The sequence below is a fragment of the Salmo salar genome, chromosome 13, assembly GCF_965601325.2.
Source record: "Salmo salar chromosome 13, fSalSal1, whole genome shotgun sequence".
Taxonomy (NCBI): domain Eukaryota; kingdom Metazoa; phylum Chordata; class Actinopteri; order Salmoniformes; family Salmonidae; genus Salmo; species Salmo salar.
Window position 1 is genome coordinate 27,676,877 of NC_138303.1, and position 19,349 is coordinate 27,696,225.

The 19,349-nt window shown below is 41.6% G+C and overlaps 1 protein-coding gene across 1 annotated transcript in view; it reads right to left on the bottom strand.

Moving 5' to 3' along the window:
* Window positions 1–273: 273 nt before the first annotated feature.
* Window positions 274–19,349, bottom strand: part of LOC106566712 (acid-sensing ion channel 1) — a 96,070-nt gene continuing 76,994 nt past the window's right edge. The window contains exons 3-11 of the mRNA XM_014135022.3: window positions 9,516–9,666; window positions 7,456–7,583; window positions 7,135–7,285; window positions 6,981–7,037; window positions 6,704–6,857; window positions 6,380–6,471; window positions 6,181–6,260; window positions 5,835–5,936; window positions 274–1,541 (exon numbers count right to left, since the gene is read on the bottom strand). Coding sequence (XP_013990497.1) covers window positions 1,446–1,541; window positions 5,835–5,936; window positions 6,181–6,260; window positions 6,380–6,471; window positions 6,704–6,857; window positions 6,981–7,037; window positions 7,135–7,285; window positions 7,456–7,583; window positions 9,516–9,666 — 1,011 coding nt within the window. The 3' untranslated portion in view covers window positions 274–1,445. The remainder of the gene's footprint in view (window positions 1,542–5,834; window positions 5,937–6,180; window positions 6,261–6,379; window positions 6,472–6,703; window positions 6,858–6,980; window positions 7,038–7,134; window positions 7,286–7,455; window positions 7,584–9,515; window positions 9,667–19,349) is intronic.

A 19,349-nucleotide genomic window follows, 5' to 3' on the forward strand; every position in this document is an offset into this window, starting at 1 on the left:
AGTTATGTTTTTACTCAGTTCTGTGTCCTGCGCCTGACTTCATCCGTGGCGCTGACACTTGGCACTGACACTTGACACTCTGGCTATTAACTCCCTTTACCCCATGTTGTAAACAAATATTTTGGTATTGTATGTATGTGTTTCTTCTGTTTCTCTGTAGTACAGGAAAGGTATAGCTGGCATGGATATGAAAGAGTAAGAAGTTTGGGCCATCTTGAAAAAAAAAAATAAAGTCTTCAGATCTTGCCAAAAATGAAGCCAGATTCCACTGAATTGAAATTTCATTATACTTTATTGTTGCTTTTTAGATAAATAAAACATCTGAAAACATGTAAACTGGTAGGCATAGTATTTATAGAAAAACTAAAGTAAGATCACATACACATGGCTACATTAATTACATCAAGAACATTAGGCAAGACTATGCAACCACTATCAGAACATTATCCATAGCCCTTCCTTGCAGTATTTTATTTACATATTCATGGTACTGTTGTGCTTGAGAATAACACTACACAGTTACACACTATCATACAACTCCCCTTTTCCTATGATAAATACATCTAGCATGGCTAAATGAGGCATGAGTGATAAGAGATTGTTTCAGTAAGTGTTCCAAACTACCTCCAATGGTTCCTACCAAAATATATTGTAGTAACAGTGGTCCAATTGTTTAACTTTGGGGAGTCAGGCCATATTTCCATTGTCAAAAAAGTGGCTTGACATCTCTCGTCATCTAGTTCTATCTCATCTACTCATTTGGCTGTAAAACTTTCACACTTCTTATGTAAGAAAATACAAATGTTGACTTCTCTGTTTTATTACTTAGAAAATGGTGAACAATCTTTTCAATTGAATAATTACTTGTTTTTCACTCTATAACACAAGATGAAAAATCAACTTCATTCAATTATGTCAAATTGGCCAATTGGACAGAAGCAGTAAATTACAAAAGGGGCCAATTTCGGGACTGCAATTCATTAACTAGAGAAAGTGTACTCTTGAAGTAATACACTCAAAACACACACACACTCAAAAAGGGCATGCACATAAACACAACCATACAAACAAACAGACCAAAATTGTAGCACGGACAAACATGCCAATATACTGCGAGGACATTTCCCACCATCACACACCCAAAGCCAAAATCTCTTAGTCCTGCTTGCTATATCTAAATGTAGCCCAAGTAAAATTACATTCTTAGAAGACAATAGAATAACTATTTTAATTTGTACGTGGATTAACATTGCCACTTTCATGACATTGCAGTCATTATGATCCAGCAGGCTATACGTGGCTAGCACTACTCTTGCACCCGTGTGACTTCAGTGCTATTGAAGTGTTACATATTACCCATTATCAAGCTTTATACTCTGACATCTGTCCACTTTTGAATCAAATTGAAATGCTCCATTTTCTTACTTCCTTGTGTTCTGATTGGCTCAGCAGGTGACGTCCTCTGGGTTGCTCCTCCCTGTGTGATGAGGTAGAATATTGGCAGAGTATGGAGGTGGTGCATGAGTATTGTCATGGAGAGACTGGGGTGAATAATGTGAAATGGATAGTTAGTGACAAAAAAAGTGGGAGTATAAAACAAGAAAAAGACAAGTTAATAAACTCAAACTCATGAAAGACAACCAGTGAGAAAGCAGAGATTGAACAGACAACATACAGTCCTGCATATAAAAGTCTATCCTTCTGCAGATCTGCTTCATATATTAAATGCACATCATATTATAAAGCCCCCTTTTGAATCCAAGTGCCACATTACCCACTGGGAGCGGTGTAAAGTACGAAAGTAAAAATACTTTAAAGTACTACTTAAGTAGTTTTCTGAGGTATCGGTACTGTACGTTACTATTAAAATATTTGACAATTTTTTATTTTACTTCACAACATTCCTAAAAAAATTGAATGTACTTTTTACTCCATACATTTTCCCTGACACCCAAATGGGACAGGAAAATGGTCCAATTCACACACTTATCTAGAGAACAGCACTGGTTATCATAATGCCTCTTATCTGGACTCGCTAAACACATGCATCGTTTGTAAATAATGTCTGAGTGTAGGAGTGTGCCCATGGCTATCCATAAATAAAAAAATACACGAAAATTGTGCCGTGTGGTTTGGAATTTTAATGATTTATACTTCTACTTTTGAAACTTAAGTATATTTTAGCAATTACATTTACTTTTGATACTTAAGTATATTTAAAACCAAATACTCCTAAACTTTTACTCAAGTATGACAATTTGGTACTTTTTCCACCACCGCCTACTGTGCAAACCACGTCATTTCAACATGGATTATGGGGTAATATTTGGTTGAGATGTTGATTCATGAGATTACATCCTATATTCACCCACTCAAAAAGACAGACAAAAGTTTGTTGAATTTCCAATGTGTCACTATGCTCTCAACCATCTAAAAGTAAAAACAAATTCCAATGGAAAAAACAATGTCTGAATGTTGTTTTAGTTGTCATCCAAATGTCTATCACTGCGCTTTCAATCATGTAAAAGCTAAGTTCAAATGGAAATACAATGTCTGATATTTTGTTTATTTATACAACGGATTAATGTGTTATCACTTTGCTTCATCGAATAGCAGAACAAAATGACCTGGATTGCATTAAACGTACAATACCAGTCAAAAGTTTGGACACAGCTACTCATTGAGGGTTTTTCTTAATTTTTACTATTTTCTACATTTTAGAATAATAGTGAAGACATTAAAACTATGAACTAACACATATGGAATCATGTAGTAACCAAAAAAAGTGTTAAAATAAATCAAAATATATTTATATTTGAGATTCTTCAAAGTAGCCACCCTTTGCCTTGATGACAACTTTGCACACTCTTGCCATTCTCTCAACCAGCTTCATGAGATATTCACCTGGAATGTTTTTCAATTAACAGTTGTGCCTTGTTAAAAATGTATTTGTGGAATTTCTTTCCTTCTTAACGCATTTGAGTTGTGCTGTGACAAGGTAGGCATGGTATACAGAAGATAGTCCTATTTGGTAAAAGACCAAGTCCATATTATGACAAGAAAAGCTCAAATAAGCAAAGAGATATGACAGTCCATCATTACTTTAAGACATGGTCAGTCAATCCGGAAAATGTCAATAACGTTGAAAGTTTCTTCAAGTGCAGTCGCAAAAACCATCAAGTGCTATGATGAAACTGGCACTCATGAGGACCGCCACAGTAAAGGATGACCTAGAGTCAGAGTTAACTGCACCTCAGATTGCAGCCCAAATAAATGCTTCACAGATTTCAAGTAACAGACACATCTCAACATCAACTGTTCAGAGGAGACAGCATGAATCAGGCCGTCATGGTCGAATTGCTGCAAAGAAACCCCTACTAAAGGACACCAAGAAGAAGAAGAGACTGGCTTGTGCTAAGAAACACGAGCAATGGACATTAGACTGGTGGAAATCTGTCCTGTGGTCTGATGAGTCCAAAATGGATAATTTTTTGATAACAACAACTGTGTCTTTGTGAGACGCAGAGTAGGTGAACAGATGATCTCTGCATGTGTGGTTCCCACTGTGAAGTATGGAGGTGTGATGGTGTGGGGGTGCTTTGCTGGTGACACTGTCATTTATTTAGAATTCAAGGCACACTTAACCAGCATGGCTAACACAGCATTCTGCAGTGATACGCCATTCCATCAGGTTTGCGCTTAGTGGGACTATCATTTGTTTTTCAACAGGACAATGACCCAAAAACACACCTCCAGGCTGTGTAAGGGCTATTTGACCAAGAAGGAGAGTGATGAGTGCTACATCAGATGACTTGGTCTCCACAATCACCCGACCTCAACCCAATTGAGATGGTTTGGAATGAGTTGGACCGCAGAGTGAAGGAAAAGCAGCCAATGTGGGAACTCCTTCAAGACTGTTGGAAAAGCATTCCAGGTGACTACCTCATGAAGCTGGTTGAGAGAATGCCAAGCTATCATCAAGGCAAAGGGTGGCTACTTTGAAGAATCTCAAATATAAAATATATTTTGATTTGTTTAACACTTTTTTGGTTACTAAATGATTCCATATGTGTTATTTCATCGTTTTGATGTCTTCACTATTATTCTACAATGTGGAAAATAGTGAAAATTAAGACAAATCCTTGAATCAGTAGTTGTGTCCAAACTTTTGACTGGTACTGTACATGGTGCAAGTGATCAATGAGCACAAATTTGAGCACAAAATGTGAGAGAAATAAGCTTTTTGTACGTATGGAACATTTCTGGGATCTTTTATTTCTGCACATAAAACATGGGACCAACACTTTACATGTTAGTTTATATTTTGTTCAGTGTAAATGCACTTTAAATAAAGTTAGATTTGATTTAGTCCTATTCTTTAACTTAGATTTTAGGTTGAGATTGAGATTTGAATCCAACACATCAATCAGTAATTTGTAAACAAAATAGAATTAAAGACAGACTAAGTCAGTGGCACAGATGGAACTATCTAAGCAGAAGATATAGAACATCTTCAAATATTGATATGTGATTGCATTGTCAACCAAACACAATTCAACATCACTAAATATCCTTCAATTTGAAATCAACCAGAGCTTGAAACTCTATTGTATTATCTATTTTTAGTTGCATTCTGGGTTGAATTGAAACAATAGCCGTTGATAACTGAAAGGCCTAAATAGCATCATTGATGATATATGAGTGATGAATTATGGTCACATTTCATTTGCTCTGTTAAACCTACCCTTTGGAAGGACTTTGATGTGAACAGTGAATCTATTTCATTTTTAAGTGGATATCTCTCAACGATCATTCTAATGATAGCACATTGGTAATATTGAGTGACAAATATCATAGCTAAGCAGGGCTGGGTTTGGTTTGGTTAAAAACCTGGATGGGAGACCAAAGGGTAGCTGTAGATAGATAAATTCTCCTAGTAGGAAGTGCTGCCCAGCCTCTAGTTTTCTTTTCTGACAGTGGAAATAACGCTGAAGATCTGATATTGTTTTAAAGGTACAAACTCAACATATTTTAAACAAGGCTTGTCTATGTTGAAATTTGCTTACCATGACAAATTGCGTTGAAACAACATTGGTTCTAACAAGTTTGCGCCCAGTGGGTAAACACTTGCTACTTTTAAGATTCAGATATTTCCAAAGATATGGATGAGAGAAAACTTGATGGAAATTGATGGGGTGAAGACATGTTTCTCAAGCTGATACACAACATCACAACCTCAATTGATATCCATTGTAACTATCGTTGTTGCTCAGAAAAAATATCAACAGATGTTTTGGATATTGTTTTTGCTATTTGATCTTCAATGTGGTATTCCATTCTTCTGCTGCAAAGCCATTTACATTAGCCAATGAAATCAAAGAGATGCATGTGAACGATCATTGAATTGATTGTCTTTTATTCTGCTGTGTGCAAGGCAAAACTAGACCTATCCCCCTACACACACATTCATGAAACTCACCAGGTACAGATGTAGGATCTTAATAATGCAGGCTATTTAAAACTTGTAGTGAATTTGAGGTTTAAAAAGGCTTTTGAAGTTTTCAATTTCCACTTTGAAATATCAGACTTGATTTTCCTCTACAAAAAGGTTCATTAATTATAATTCACATTTCCTGTGCTGCAGGATTATTTTTCTGCTGTAGCAAACTGGCTCAAATTAAGATCCTACACCTGCATGTTCATTTAGAACACATTTTATTTTACACAAAAAACCTGGCTTCATGCACATGAAATCCTTCATTGAGATGTTTAGACATGACGCAATATGGCTGCCTCTTTCTGAGAGCTGCAAATGGTTAGTGAAAGTTACTGACGTGACATTTCACATCGTCCAGGCTCAGAACAGCTCCCTGGTCGTTATTGTTGCTGTGCTTGTGTTTCTTCTCTGAGCATCGACAGAGCTTGTACTTTATCACCTGTGACAAAACACAGATGCACACTACAAAGGTCAGTGAAGCTGTCGATTTGAGACAAAGGCTGGTAAGAGAAAAGGTGGACATTTTGGGGCGTGCCTGCCTCTTCGACAGTTATTTGTAAAACGCATAACTGTTTAATTCTGATTTTCCAAGAGATTACAATAATGAGTGAGACAGAAAGCATAATGGAAAAGTGTGGTTGTTTTCTGTCACTGTAGAATACTAGAGAGAACGAAAAGGTTACCTCATAGATGTAGTCAAACAGCTCCAGAATAGTAAGGATACTGGCTCCAATGAAAAGACCCATCTGACCACCAATATCACCTGGGAAGAACAGAGAAGGACAAGATTATCAAAGATAATAAACTTTCCCAAAAGATACACATTTCCAACAAAGTATCCTTAAAAAGAAAATGAATCGTTTTTTTAAATCATTGAAATACCTAAAAGTCCTGCTACTTCATAGGCTTTCTTCTGTTCGATCGTCTCATAGTTTAGAGCCTCAAAGAAGATGTCCAGAACCAGGATATTGTCACTGTTACAGAAAGAGACCATATTCAACATCTAAACAGCAAACCGTTTACCTAATCTTCTGATAGAGAAAATCTTTACTTAGTTGCACTAAATATGTGTATTGGAAATGGAACTGGAGGGTCAAAGATTCAAGGGCCAAAGCCCCAATCAAATTTCTTTGCCATTACATTTCTTACGATGTACTCCATATTCGCTGTAAAGTTTTTATCTCGTGTTTGAAACATTAGACTCACGCTATGTACTGCTCTGACTTGTTGTATTTCTTGGCCAGATACTTGGCAGAGGCCTTGCTGGGGATCTTGACGAAGGACAGCTCCTTGCTGTATCTGGTCATGTTGCACGGCGTCTCACACACACAAAAATCATTGTCTCTCTCCACCAGGAAGTCTGGGGGCAAAGAGCAATACTGCAGCATTAATACTTCTTCTCTTTTTAGTCCATGTAAGTGATGTAGAGACTAAAATAGAGTTGCTATGGTCTAAGAAACAGCAGTCTGAATCTATTGCTCACCAAGAGCTGGATCAGCACACTCTTTGTACAGCTCAGGGGTGCAGTATGGGGCATCTCCTGTATATAAAGAGTTGTTAATCAATGAATCTAAGTTGAACTTGAAAACTTAAATAGTCCAGACTAGGTAAACGGCTGGGTGGGAGAGTTCACTTACCAGGCATGTGCACCATGCGGCAGTTACAGTTCTCCACCAGGTAGCGCGTCTCACAGTCGATACGGCAGGCGGTGATGCTGTACGTCTCAAAGAATTCTGAGTCCATCCATGTCACCTTACAGTCCCCCCAGGGTGGGGGCAAATATATCAGCTGGAATAGACACACATGACAACTGTTACACATACAGTATAAGCTACAGTACAACTACAATTGAATAGGTGTACTACAAGAGTTACACCGGTTGTGCTTACAGTAGCATATTCTACATGTATTACTATTTTGTTTAAATGAAGTTGTGTAAATAAATATAATGTCCCGACCCGTTGTTCCTGACAGGAGACAAAGGTCTGGAACCCAGGTGCCACTCCGAAGCCCAGCTGGTCGATGAAGGGTGGCTCCTCCTGATTGTGGATCTGAACTTTGATCCCAGCTTCAAATGAGGTCTCATCTGTGGAGAGGGGAACAGTAGCAGGGATCACTGCACCATCCATGCATGGCTTATTTAACTAATGAACCCACTGGCTCCAGCAGACAGATAGAGTGGTCTGTTGGATAGAGCAACACACATGTGAGCTGTATTTAGTATTTTACTAGGATCCCCATTAGATGTTGCGAAGGCAGCCACTACTCTTCCTGGGGTCCAACTAGGAACAAAACAACACATCCCAACAAAACAATAGTCTACATCAGGGATCATCAACTAGATTAAGCCGCAGGCCAATTGATTCTGGAGCGGATGGTCGGGGGCCCGGAACATAATTGCAAATAATTTGTAAACTGCAAATTGACCACAAGAAGCCCAAACAGATATAATGATTGACTAAAACATAATCATTTCAAACCTTGCTTACATTTGTATATGATCACGTGTCTCTCTATTATGCAGGTGAATACTTGGGAACATATTTCTTAAATTAAAATCACTTGGAGCTGGGGTTTTTTAAGTATTTTATGTCCAACACTGAAAATTCCACACAATAAAAAAACGTTTTTTTTCTTTTGCTCAGAAAACTTGGGGGGCCAAATAAAACCACTCCGTGTCAAATTAAAATCCAGTTGGGGAACCCTGGTCTAAATCATTACAAATTTACATCATTTTTTTTTTTTTTTTACAATATTACAATACTACAATATTACAATGAGTGGGTGTGTGTAGTGTGAGTGCCAGAGTATGTGTGTGTGTTTGTGTGAGTGTGCGTGTGTGAATGTGCATGCGTGAGTGTCTCTTCACAGTCGTGAGGTATTGTTGTGCCGTGAGGTGTTGTTTTATCTGTGTTTTAAATCTGATTTTACTGCTAGCTTGGGTTACCTGATGTGGAAAAGAGTTCCATGTAGTCTTTGCTCTATGTAGTACTGTGCGTTTTCCAGCCTCTGTTCTGGCCTTAGGGACTGTGAAGAGACCCTGGCGGCATGTCTTGTGGGGTATGTATGGATGTCTGAGCTGTGTGTTAGCTGTTTGAACAGACATTTCAGTGCTTTCAACACGTCAATCCCTCTCACAAAGACAAGTAGTGATGAAGTCAATCTCTCTACTTTGAGCCAGGAAAGATTGATGCGCATGTTCTTGATATTAGCCCTCCGTGTACATTTAAGGGCCAGTCGTGCTGCTCTTTCTGTGCCAACTGTCATTTTCCTAAGTCCTTCTTTGCAGCCCTTGACCATATAACTGGGCAGTAGTCTAGGTGTGATTAAAACTAGGGCCTGTAGGACTTGTTTGTTTGACTGTGATGTCAAGAAAGCAGAGCAGCGCTTTATCATGGACAGACCTCTCCACATCTTAGCAACCGTTGGATCAATATGTTTTGACCTTGTCAGTGTACAATCCAGGGTTACACCAAGCAGTTTAGTCTCCACAACTTGCTAATTTTCCACATTATTCATTACAATATTTAGATTAGGTTCAGGGTTTGGTGATTGATTTGTCTCAAATACAGTGTTTAATTTTTTTTAAAACATATTTTGGACTAGCTTATTGCTAGCCACCCATTCTAAAACTGAATGCAGATCTTTGTTAAGGGTTGCAGTGATTTCACTTGCTGTGGTGGCTGACGTGTATAGAGTTGAGTCATCAGTGTACATAGACACACAGGCTTTACTTAATGCTAGTGGCAGGTCATTAGTAAAAATAGAAAACAGTAAAGGACCAAGACAGCTGCTTTGAGGTATACCACACTCTACCTGGTTTACGTTAGAGAGGCTTCCATTAAAGAAAACCCTCTGTGTTGTGTTTGATAGGTAGCTCTCAATCCACGATATTGCAGAGGATGTAAAGCCATAACACATACATTTTTTTCAGCAGCAGATTATGATCGCTGTGTAATGAACTAGACTTAAACACACACACAAGCACACACACTTACACACACACTTTTGTCCTCACCTGTCTCTCCCCAGACAGGGAGGTACTCATCTTGCTGAATGTCTAGCATGAGCTCCAGACCGTTCCCCATCCCTCCCTTGGTAGTTATGAGAGGGGTGCGGCCCTCGCCTCCTGCGTTGAACGTGTAACACTTCCCATAGCGAGTGAACACCTGAGGAGAAAGATGAGAAATATGAAAGGGATGAGATAGCAAGACGAGATGTCCTGGACCGTCCCTCACAATAGCTGCGCTATATTCATCCAGATGTATGGCTCTGCTCAATAGTTTCTATAAATCCAGTTTTGTTCCTTACTGTAACTTGCCACTGGGGGTCAGTGTTAGTCTACATTAGACACCACAGTACCAGGAGTGATGAGGGTATTCCCCTGGGTTTGGGGTTACCTAATCATCTGATCTATGGATTTCACATAACTGGGCAGGGGTGCAGCCATGAGTGGGCCTGGGAAGACATAGGCCCACCCACTTGGCAGCCAGGCCCACCAACTGGGGAGCCAGGCCCAGCCAATCAAAATGAGTTTTCCCCTACAAAACGGCTTTATTACAGACAGAAATACTCCTCAGCACCCCCCTAACTCAGTCGATCCCGCAGGTGAAGAAGCCGGATGTGGAGGTCCTGGGCTAGCACGGTTACATGTGGTCTGTGGTTGTGAGGCCGGTTGGACGCACTGCCAAATTCTCTAAAACAACTTTGGAGGCAGCTTATGGTAGAGAAATGAACACCAAATTCTCTGGCAACAGTACTGGCGGACATTCCTGCAGTCAGCATGCCAATTCCACGCTCCCTCAAAACTTGAGACATCATTTGCATTGTGTTGTGTGACAAAACTGCACATCTTAAAGTGGCCTTTTATTGTACCCACAGCACAAGGTGCACCTGTGTAATGATCATGCTATTTAATCAGCTTCTTGATATGCCACACCTTCAGGTGGATGGATTATCTTGGCAAAGGAGACATGCTCACTAACAGGAATGTAAACACATTTTGAGAGAAATACGTTTGGTGCATAATGGAACATTTCTGTGATTTTCTATTTCAGCTCATGAAACATGGGACCAACACTTTACATGTTGCGTTTATATTTTTGGTCAGTGTATAAACAACAGCATGGAACTATGCTCATGTCTACTGTAAGTCATAAGTCATTTGTATTTATGACACTGTCTGTATATACTATACAGTAACTTGTGCTGTGCTGAAGCTGGGAGCGGGCCATTGCTCAGCGTATGCAGCAACATGACACGTCTGTGAATAGAGAGAGGGCTGACAAACACAATGATTGTTGACTGAGTTTGGACAGTGCCAAGGGCTGTTAGACAGCTCAGCCTCGCCATCTATCATCACACACACGTTTGTTTTACTATCCTTGTGGGGACCAAACAATTGATTCCCATTCAAAATTCTATTTTCCCTAACCCCTAATCGTGAACCTAAACCTAAGTCCTTACCCTAAACCTAATTGTAACTCTAACCCTCCCCACCTGTCAGAACTTTCCTTGTTTTACTATCCTTGTGAGGAATTCGGGTCCATACAACGATAGTAAAACCAAACACACACACACACACAGGCTGACAATTACAGGATCAATGTTCAGCTTTCTCTGTCGTGAGGGACTGCTACACAGTTATAGGCTTGTAGAGTGACTGGAAATCACTGTGGGGTAAATTCATTACTGATGTTTTCAGACACTCTGAATGGAGTCTGTGAGTATTCTGGAGGATGTTTTTGTCATCATTGCCTAGACAAGAAAATAGGCTTCTAATCTCAACCAATGATGGCGTAGCAGTCAGACGTCTTCGTCTTGTCGTGTCCCTTGTATATATATTTTTCTTTGCATATCTTTTAAAAATATTTTCCTAAACCTCAACTTCTAAATACTCTCCTGCAACCCGCCTCACCCAATGTGGCGTGGATCAGTTTTTTTTTCTAAAGTATTTCTATTTACTTTGGATCTGGAATCCCTCAACTGAAGCTAGCCAGCTAACTACCTACCAGCTATCAGTCAGCAAACCATTGCTAGCGGTCATCAGCTAACCTTTAGCTCGGAAAGCTCTCGCCAGTTCGAACAACGTGACTCAAACCAGAGCATAACGGACCTATTATTATTTTACATTTTTTCCCCCCATATCCCTACTGCAAACTCTGAACATTTTCATCTGGATCTTCGCAACTAGCTAACCGCAATCTCGGGTGACTACTCCTGGCTAGCGTTTCCATCCCGGAGCAAGCACCAATTAGGCTGAAGCTAGCTGGCCAGGGCTCCTGTGCTACCACCGAAGCCCACTCCTGGGCTACAATATCCGGACCCCTTCTACTGCCGGTACGGGGCACGGAACCCCGCCGATCCTCTACGACTGGAATACCGACATAATCTGCCCGAGGATTCCAACAGGCCCCTCAGGCGCGACGTCCGCTGAAGGCCCATTCTGCTAACCGCGGCCTACTAGCTACCTAGAGTTACTTGGAACCGTACTAATTCCACAACTGGTCTATCGACGTCACCGCACGAAGAGGCAAAAACAGACTTACTCCCATCGCGACGTCCCCCAAAGGCTAACTTGCTAGCCCCGGTCTGTTAACTGCTAGCTTGCTTGCCCCGGTCTGCTAACTGCTAGCTTGCCTGCCCCGGTCTGCTAACTGCTAGCCCCGGTCTGCCAACTGCTTGCTTGCCAGCCCCGGTCTGCTAACTGCTAGCTTGTTTAGCCCCGGCCTACTAACTGTTAGCTTGTTAGCATCGGCCTGCTAACTGTCTGAATCGCCGTGTCCCCAGTCAGCCCAACCACTCACTGGACCCATATGTTCACTTGGCTACGCATGCCTCTCTCTAATATCAATATGCCTCGTCCATTACTGTCCTGGTTAGTGATTACTGTCTTATTTCACTGTAGAGCCTCTAGCCCTGCTCAATATGCCTTAACCAACCATGTTGTTCCACATCCTACATATGCGATGACATCACCTGGTTTAAACGTCTCTAGAGACTATATCTCTCCCATCATTACTCATTGCCTAGGTTTACCTCCAATGTACTCTCATCCTACCTTACCTTTGTCTGTACACTATGCCTTGAATCTATGCTATCGTGTCCAGAAACCTGCTCCTTTTACTCTCTGTTCCGAACGTGCTAGACGGCCAGTTCGTATAGCCTTTAGCCGTACCCTTATCCTACTTCTCCTCTGTTCCTCTGGTGATGTGGAGGTTAATCCAGGTCCTGCAGTGCCTAGCTCCACTCCCACTCCCCAGGTGCTCTCGTTTGTTGACTTCTGTAACCGTAAAAGCCTTGGTTTCATGCATGTTAACATTAGAAGCCTACTCCCTAAGTTTGTTTTACTCACTGCTTTAGCACACTCTGCCAACCCGGATGTCTTAGCCGTGTCTGAATCCTGGCTTAGGAAAACCACCAAAAAAACCTGAAATCTCCATCGCTAACTATAACATTTTCCGCCAAGATATAACTGCCAAAGGGGGCGGTGTTGCAATCTACTGCAAAGATAGCCTGCAGAGTTCTGTATTACTATCCAAGTCTGTACCCAAACATTTCGAGATTCTACTTCTAAAAATTCACCTTTCCAGAAACAAGTTGCCGCTTGCTATAGACCTCCCTCTGCCCCCAGCTGTGCCCTCAATACCATATGTGAATTGATTGCCCCCCATCTATCTTCTGAGCTTGTGCTACTAGGTGACCGAAACTGGGACATGCTTAACACCCTGGCCATCCTACAATCTAAGCTTGATGCCCTCAATCTCACACAAATTATCAATGAACCTACCAGGTACAACCCCAAATCCGTAAACATGGGCACCCTCATAGATGTCATCCTAACTAACTCGCCCTCCAAATACACCTCTGCTGTTTTCAATCAAGATCTCAGCGATCACTGCCTCAATGCCTGCATCCGTAATGGGTCTGCGACCAAACGACCACCCCTCATCACTGTCAAACGCTCCCTAAAACACTTCTGCGAGCAGGCCTTTCTAATCGACCTGGCCATGGTATCCTGGAATGACATTGACCTCATCCCGTCAGTAGATGATGCCTGGCTATTCTTTAAAAGTGCCTTCCTCACCATCTTAAATAAGCATGCCCCACTCAAAAAATGTAGAACTAGGAACAGATATAGTCCTTGGTTCACTCCAGACCTGTCTGCCCTTGACAAGCACAAAAACATCCTGTGGCGTTCTGCATTAGCATCGAATAGCCCCCGTGATATGCAACATTTCAGGGAAGTTAGGAACAAATATACACAGGCAGTTAGAAAAGCTAAGACTAGCTTTTTCAAACAGAAATGTGCATCCTGTAGTACTAACTCAAATAGTTCAGGGACACTGTAAAGTCCATGGAGAATAAGAGCACCTCCTCCCAGCTGCCCACTGCTCTGAGGCTAGGAAACACTTACCACCCATAAATCCATTATAATTGAGAATTTCAATAAGCATTTCTCTACGGCTGGCCATGCTTTCCACCTGGCTACCCCTACCCCGGTCAACTGCCCGGCGCACTCCACAGCAACCTGCCAAAGCCCCCACCATTTCTCCTTCACCCAAATCCAGATAGCTGATGTTCTGAAAGAGCTGCAAAATCTGGACACATACACACAGCCGGGATAGACAATCTGGACCCACTCTTTCTAAAATTATCTGACGAAATTGTTGCAACCCCTTATTACTAGCCTGTTCAACCTCTCTTTCGTATCGTCTGAGATTCCCAAAGATTGGAAAGCTGCCACGGTCATCCCCCTCTTCAAAGGGGGTGACACTCTAGACCCAAACTGCTACAGACCTATATCTATCCTACCCTGTCTTTCTAAGGTCTTCGAAAGCCAAGTTAACTAACAGATTACCGACCATTTCGAATCCCACCGTACCTTCTCCGCTGTGCAATCTGGTTTCAGAGCTGGTCATGGGAGCACCTCAGCCACGCTCAAGGTCCTAAACGACATCATAACCACCATTGATAAGAGACATTACTGTGCAGCCGTATTCATCGACCTGGCCAAGGCTTTCGACTCTGTCAATCACCACATTCTTATTGGCAGACTCGACAGCCTTGGCTTTTCAAATGATTGCCTCGCCTGGTTTACCAACTACTTTTCTGATAGAGTTCAGTGTGTCAAATCGGAGGGCCTGTTGTCCGGACCTCTGGCAGTCTCTATGGGTGTGCCACAGGGTTCAATTCTCTCTTCTCTGTATACCTTCTCTGTATACCGACTCTCTTCTCTGTATACATCAATGATGTTGCTCTTGCTGCTCGTGATTCTCTGATCCACCTCTACGCAGACGACACCATTCTGTATACTTCTGGCCCCTCTTTGGACACTGTGTTAACTAAACTCCAGTCGAGCTTCAATGCCATACAACTCTCCTTCCGTGGCCTCCAACTGCTCTTAAACGTAAGTAAAACTAAATGCATGCTATTCAATCGATCACTGCCCGCACCTGCTCGCCCGTCCAGCATCACTACTCTGGACGGCTCTGACTTAGAATATGTGGACAACTACAAATACCTGGGTGTCTTGTTAGACTGTAAACTCTCCTTCCAGACTCACATTAAGTATCTCCAATCCAAAATGAAATCTAGAATTGGCTTCCTATATCGCAACAAAGCCTCTTTCACTCATGCTGCCAAACATACCCTCGTAAATCTGACCATCCTACCGATCCTCGACTTCGGTGATGTCATCTATAAAATAGCCTCCAACACTCTACTCAACAAACTGGATGCAGTCTATCACAGTGCCATTTGTTTTGTCACCAAAGCCCCATACACTACACACCATTGTGACCTGTACGCTCTCGTTGGTTGGCCCTCGCTTCATACTCGTCGCCAAACCCACTGGCTACAGGTTATCTACAAGTCTCTGCTAGGTAAAGCTCCGCCTTATCTCAGCTCACTGGTCACCATAGCAGCCCCCACTCGTAGCACACGCTCCAGCAGGTATATCTCACTGGTCACCCCCAAAGCCAATTCCTCCTTTGGTTGTCTTTCCTTCCAGTTCTTTGCTGCCAATGACTGGAACGAACTACAAAAATCTCTGAAGATGGAGACTCATATCTCCCTCACTAGCTTTAAGCACCAGCTGTCAGAGCAGCTCACAGATCACTGCACCTGTGCATAGCCCATCTGTAAACAGCCCATCTGTCACGTCCTGACCCTGGTATGAGGTCATTTTTCCCTAGTAGATTTGTCAGGGCGTGACAGGGGGGTGTTTTGTCTATGTGTTTAGGATTTTCTGTTTTCTTTGTGGGTTGTCTAGAGTTTCATTCTATGTTGTCATTTTCTATGTTGTGGCCAGGTATGGTTTCCAGTCAGAGGCAGCTGTCTATCATTGTCTCTGATTGGAAGCCATACTTAGGCAGCCTGTTTTCCTTTGGGGTTTGTGGGTAGTTGTTTCCATTTAGTCTTGTGTACCTGACGGGACTGTTATCGGTCGTTTGTTGTTTTTTGTTGAGGTGTATTCATTAAAGCAAAAGAATGAGCACTTTACACGCTGCGCCTTGGTCTCCTTTCAACGACCCCTGTGACACCATCTATCTACCTACCTCATCCCCATACTGTATTTATTTATTTATCTTGCTCCTTTGCACCCCAGTATCTCTACTTGCACATTCATCTTCTGCACATCTACCATTCCAGTGTTTAATTGCTATATTGTAATTACTTCGTCACCATGGCCTATTTATTGCCTTAACTTACCTCATTTGCACTCACTGTATATAGACTTTTTGTTTTCTTTTGTTCTACTGTATTATTGACTGTATGTTTTGTTTATTCCATGTGTAACTCTGTGTTGTTGTATGTGTTGAATTGCTATGCTTTATCTTGGCCAGGTCGCAGTTGCAAATGAGAACTTGTTCTCAACTAGCCTACCTGGTTAAATAAAGGTGAAATAAATCAAATAAAAAAAGAGTAAAAAGACTCTCCTACCTCACACTCTACTTCCATATTTTCTATGCCTTCTGTAACATGCTTCTACTCTGCTTCAACCCTGCATCAACTCTGCTTCTACCCATCCACCCATCTCTTACTCACACATTTCCCTACTTCCTTTACACTCTCTTTATACATCATCAACACTACCCCACTCCTTCCTCCTTCATGCTACCCCCCCTCCCTCCCGCCCTTCATCCATTCCGCTGAACTTTGACTGGCATCGTTATAGACTTGTGTCTACTCTGCAGAGCCTAATGGCATATGGGGAAGTTACTAACCATATGTTAGTTCTATGTTAGCCTTTACATCTAACCTCAATGACTGCATGTTCTTTCTGAACACGATGAATGACTGTGTAAGGTCAGAGTGCCAGATGCTCTTTATGAATAAATGAATCAATGAATGAGTGTGTGATGTCAGCAAGTGCCTGTTCCTTATGAATACATTAATGAATGAACATGTCTTTTCTGAAGTTTGGAATTTGATTTTTATGTATTACAATGTAATGCATGTTCCCGAATGAATGATTGAATTTGTGTGTGGCGTGCAGTTTGTGTCTTTGTGCACGTTGCTATCTATGCCACATTACAGTTGGCCTACATGATCTGACAGTGACTCATAATACACTGTTGACTCTATAAGATGACAGGCCACACTGACAGAACACCAGAAGAAGAAAAGTCAAGGAAAGTTCCAGTTCCTTTGTGAATATGTAAATGTTTTAGGCCAATAGTTTTCCTCCAGGGTTGTTGGGTTCATCTTTCCTTTTACTTTCTGCTGCCTTTGTTGGCAATTCATTAAAATGACTACTTTACAGAGAAATCAATCCTCTTTACCCGCCCTAAAGATCTTAAAGAGTTTGCAGTCTATAATCTTTGGAGTGCCCTGTGGTCAATCAGTGCCTATCATTCATAGTGCGTTTCCCACCATTGAAAAGCACTTAGCACTCTCCTGTGGTTAATCATATACATCAATGTGCATTTCCTTCCTTACCGGCGAGGCAGACTGTAGAACAAGTCCTAAATCACTAATCCACACACTCTCCTGGCTGTTGGAGGAGACCTGATACACCCCAGCTGTTAAAGGATGCCTCTGCAGGGGGAAATGAATCCATTAGCACTCTATTGTTTTATGAGGGAACGTTTCAGAGACTTACAACAGTCTCTGCAAAGTGCAAACACTTGCTCAGCTATTATGCTGCTCTATTAAACAGCCGAAGCGCCGGCAAAGAGATTGCGATTTAAATGGTAGTAGCATCCATGTGTCAGGCAGCAGTGACCGGTCGGAGGTCGGCAAGCATAAGCTTTTTTCCAGAGAGTGCTAATGTTGTCGTTTGCTTGTTGATGCAGCAGGCGTTCTAAGTAATCTGGAAAATCTGGAACAACTCCCAAGACAGACAACTTTATAGATAAACGGACTTTGTTGAACTTTAGTTAAGATATAATGAAAACTTAAAAACAGGCAACAGGCAGGAGAGTTAACGGATTTATGCATTGTTAATTGTGCTCATTAAAGGAGTATGCCTATTCAAACGCATTAATGCCATAGTTCAGATCAGTCTTGCCAACCTGAGACCTGTCTCTCCTGTTCTAGGTTCCATCTGTCTTTCCCGCCCAAACTGAAGGGCAAACCAAGAACAGTAAAACAGGGAGGCTCTCGACTGTTGAGTGCTGACTGACTTCTGTGAGGGAGAGAGATTGCAGCTCAAAGGCACTTGTAGACGCAACCTGCCATGTCAGAATACAGGCAGTACACTGTCCTGTTATCAACTGTGTGTGTTTGGACAACAGCTGCTGACTCACCAAACTAATGACAAGCTTTGGGTAATACTGAAGGTCTTCCCATGCAGGACTTCAAATACCAAGGCTAGGGGATTTAATGAGTGTGTGTATGTGGGTTGTGTGTGTGTGTGTGTCTCAAGTGTGTGTGTGTGTCAAGCTGAGTGTGTTAATGATGGCTGAAAAGCATAGAGGCTCAATAGTTACTTGTCAAATTTTGTCACAAAAAAAGCAACTGTCGGGAACAAGTGAACTGAAGTGAACCACAGGCCTCCACAGGGAAGATGGCAATATGAAAGCCTGCCACACAGTAAGTGTTCCCCTTAATTTGTGTTCCGGCAGTAAAAAGAGAGATCAATAAACTGTCACCAGCAAGTCACACATCATCTTGATTCTACAAAAAATATGTGGACATGGCATAGAGAATAGCTAAAATGTTTTCCTCCAAATGAATACCTTTTTACAGTACAGCCTGCTTTTTAAAGTGGTGTATAAAGATGTCAACAACCTACTGTGTTTTTCATATGTCAACATCATGAAACACGATACAGTACATTGAACTGTGTATAATTGTACAAAACCCTGTACAGAAATCATAGTAAAATAATATGTTTAGTTTAACACACGTTTGCTGTCACAGGTCACAGCTAGATAATATATCTGGTAATGAATGGATCATCCAATACCAGCCACTTCCAATGCCTTTCCCGTCAGATAGTACCTTGAGCCAGACAGGCCTGTAAGCAGCAGAGTTGTCTAATGACCAGTTCATGGATAAAGGGACAGCAGGACCTCAGACATAATTGACAAAGGAGAAAGAGAATAAATAGAGCAGGAGCTGTTGACTTGTATTTTTCCACTTTAGATGATTTGCAGGGGAGATCCCGCACTACATGTCAAGATGCTCTGCAATTCAGTTAAATCCTCAAATTCATTTAGGCTGTCAGAATAACTTGACTCATTGCTACAATCATTAGCTGAGTGGTAGGCAGCGCCATTGTTTGCATTATATCCTTATGATGGATCCTCTTTTCAGCTTTCCATCACAAACCCACATTCTTTCATTCGCGAGCCTGCCCACTGGGCACATGTCTGTTTCATTGAAGTGATGAGGAAACAACATT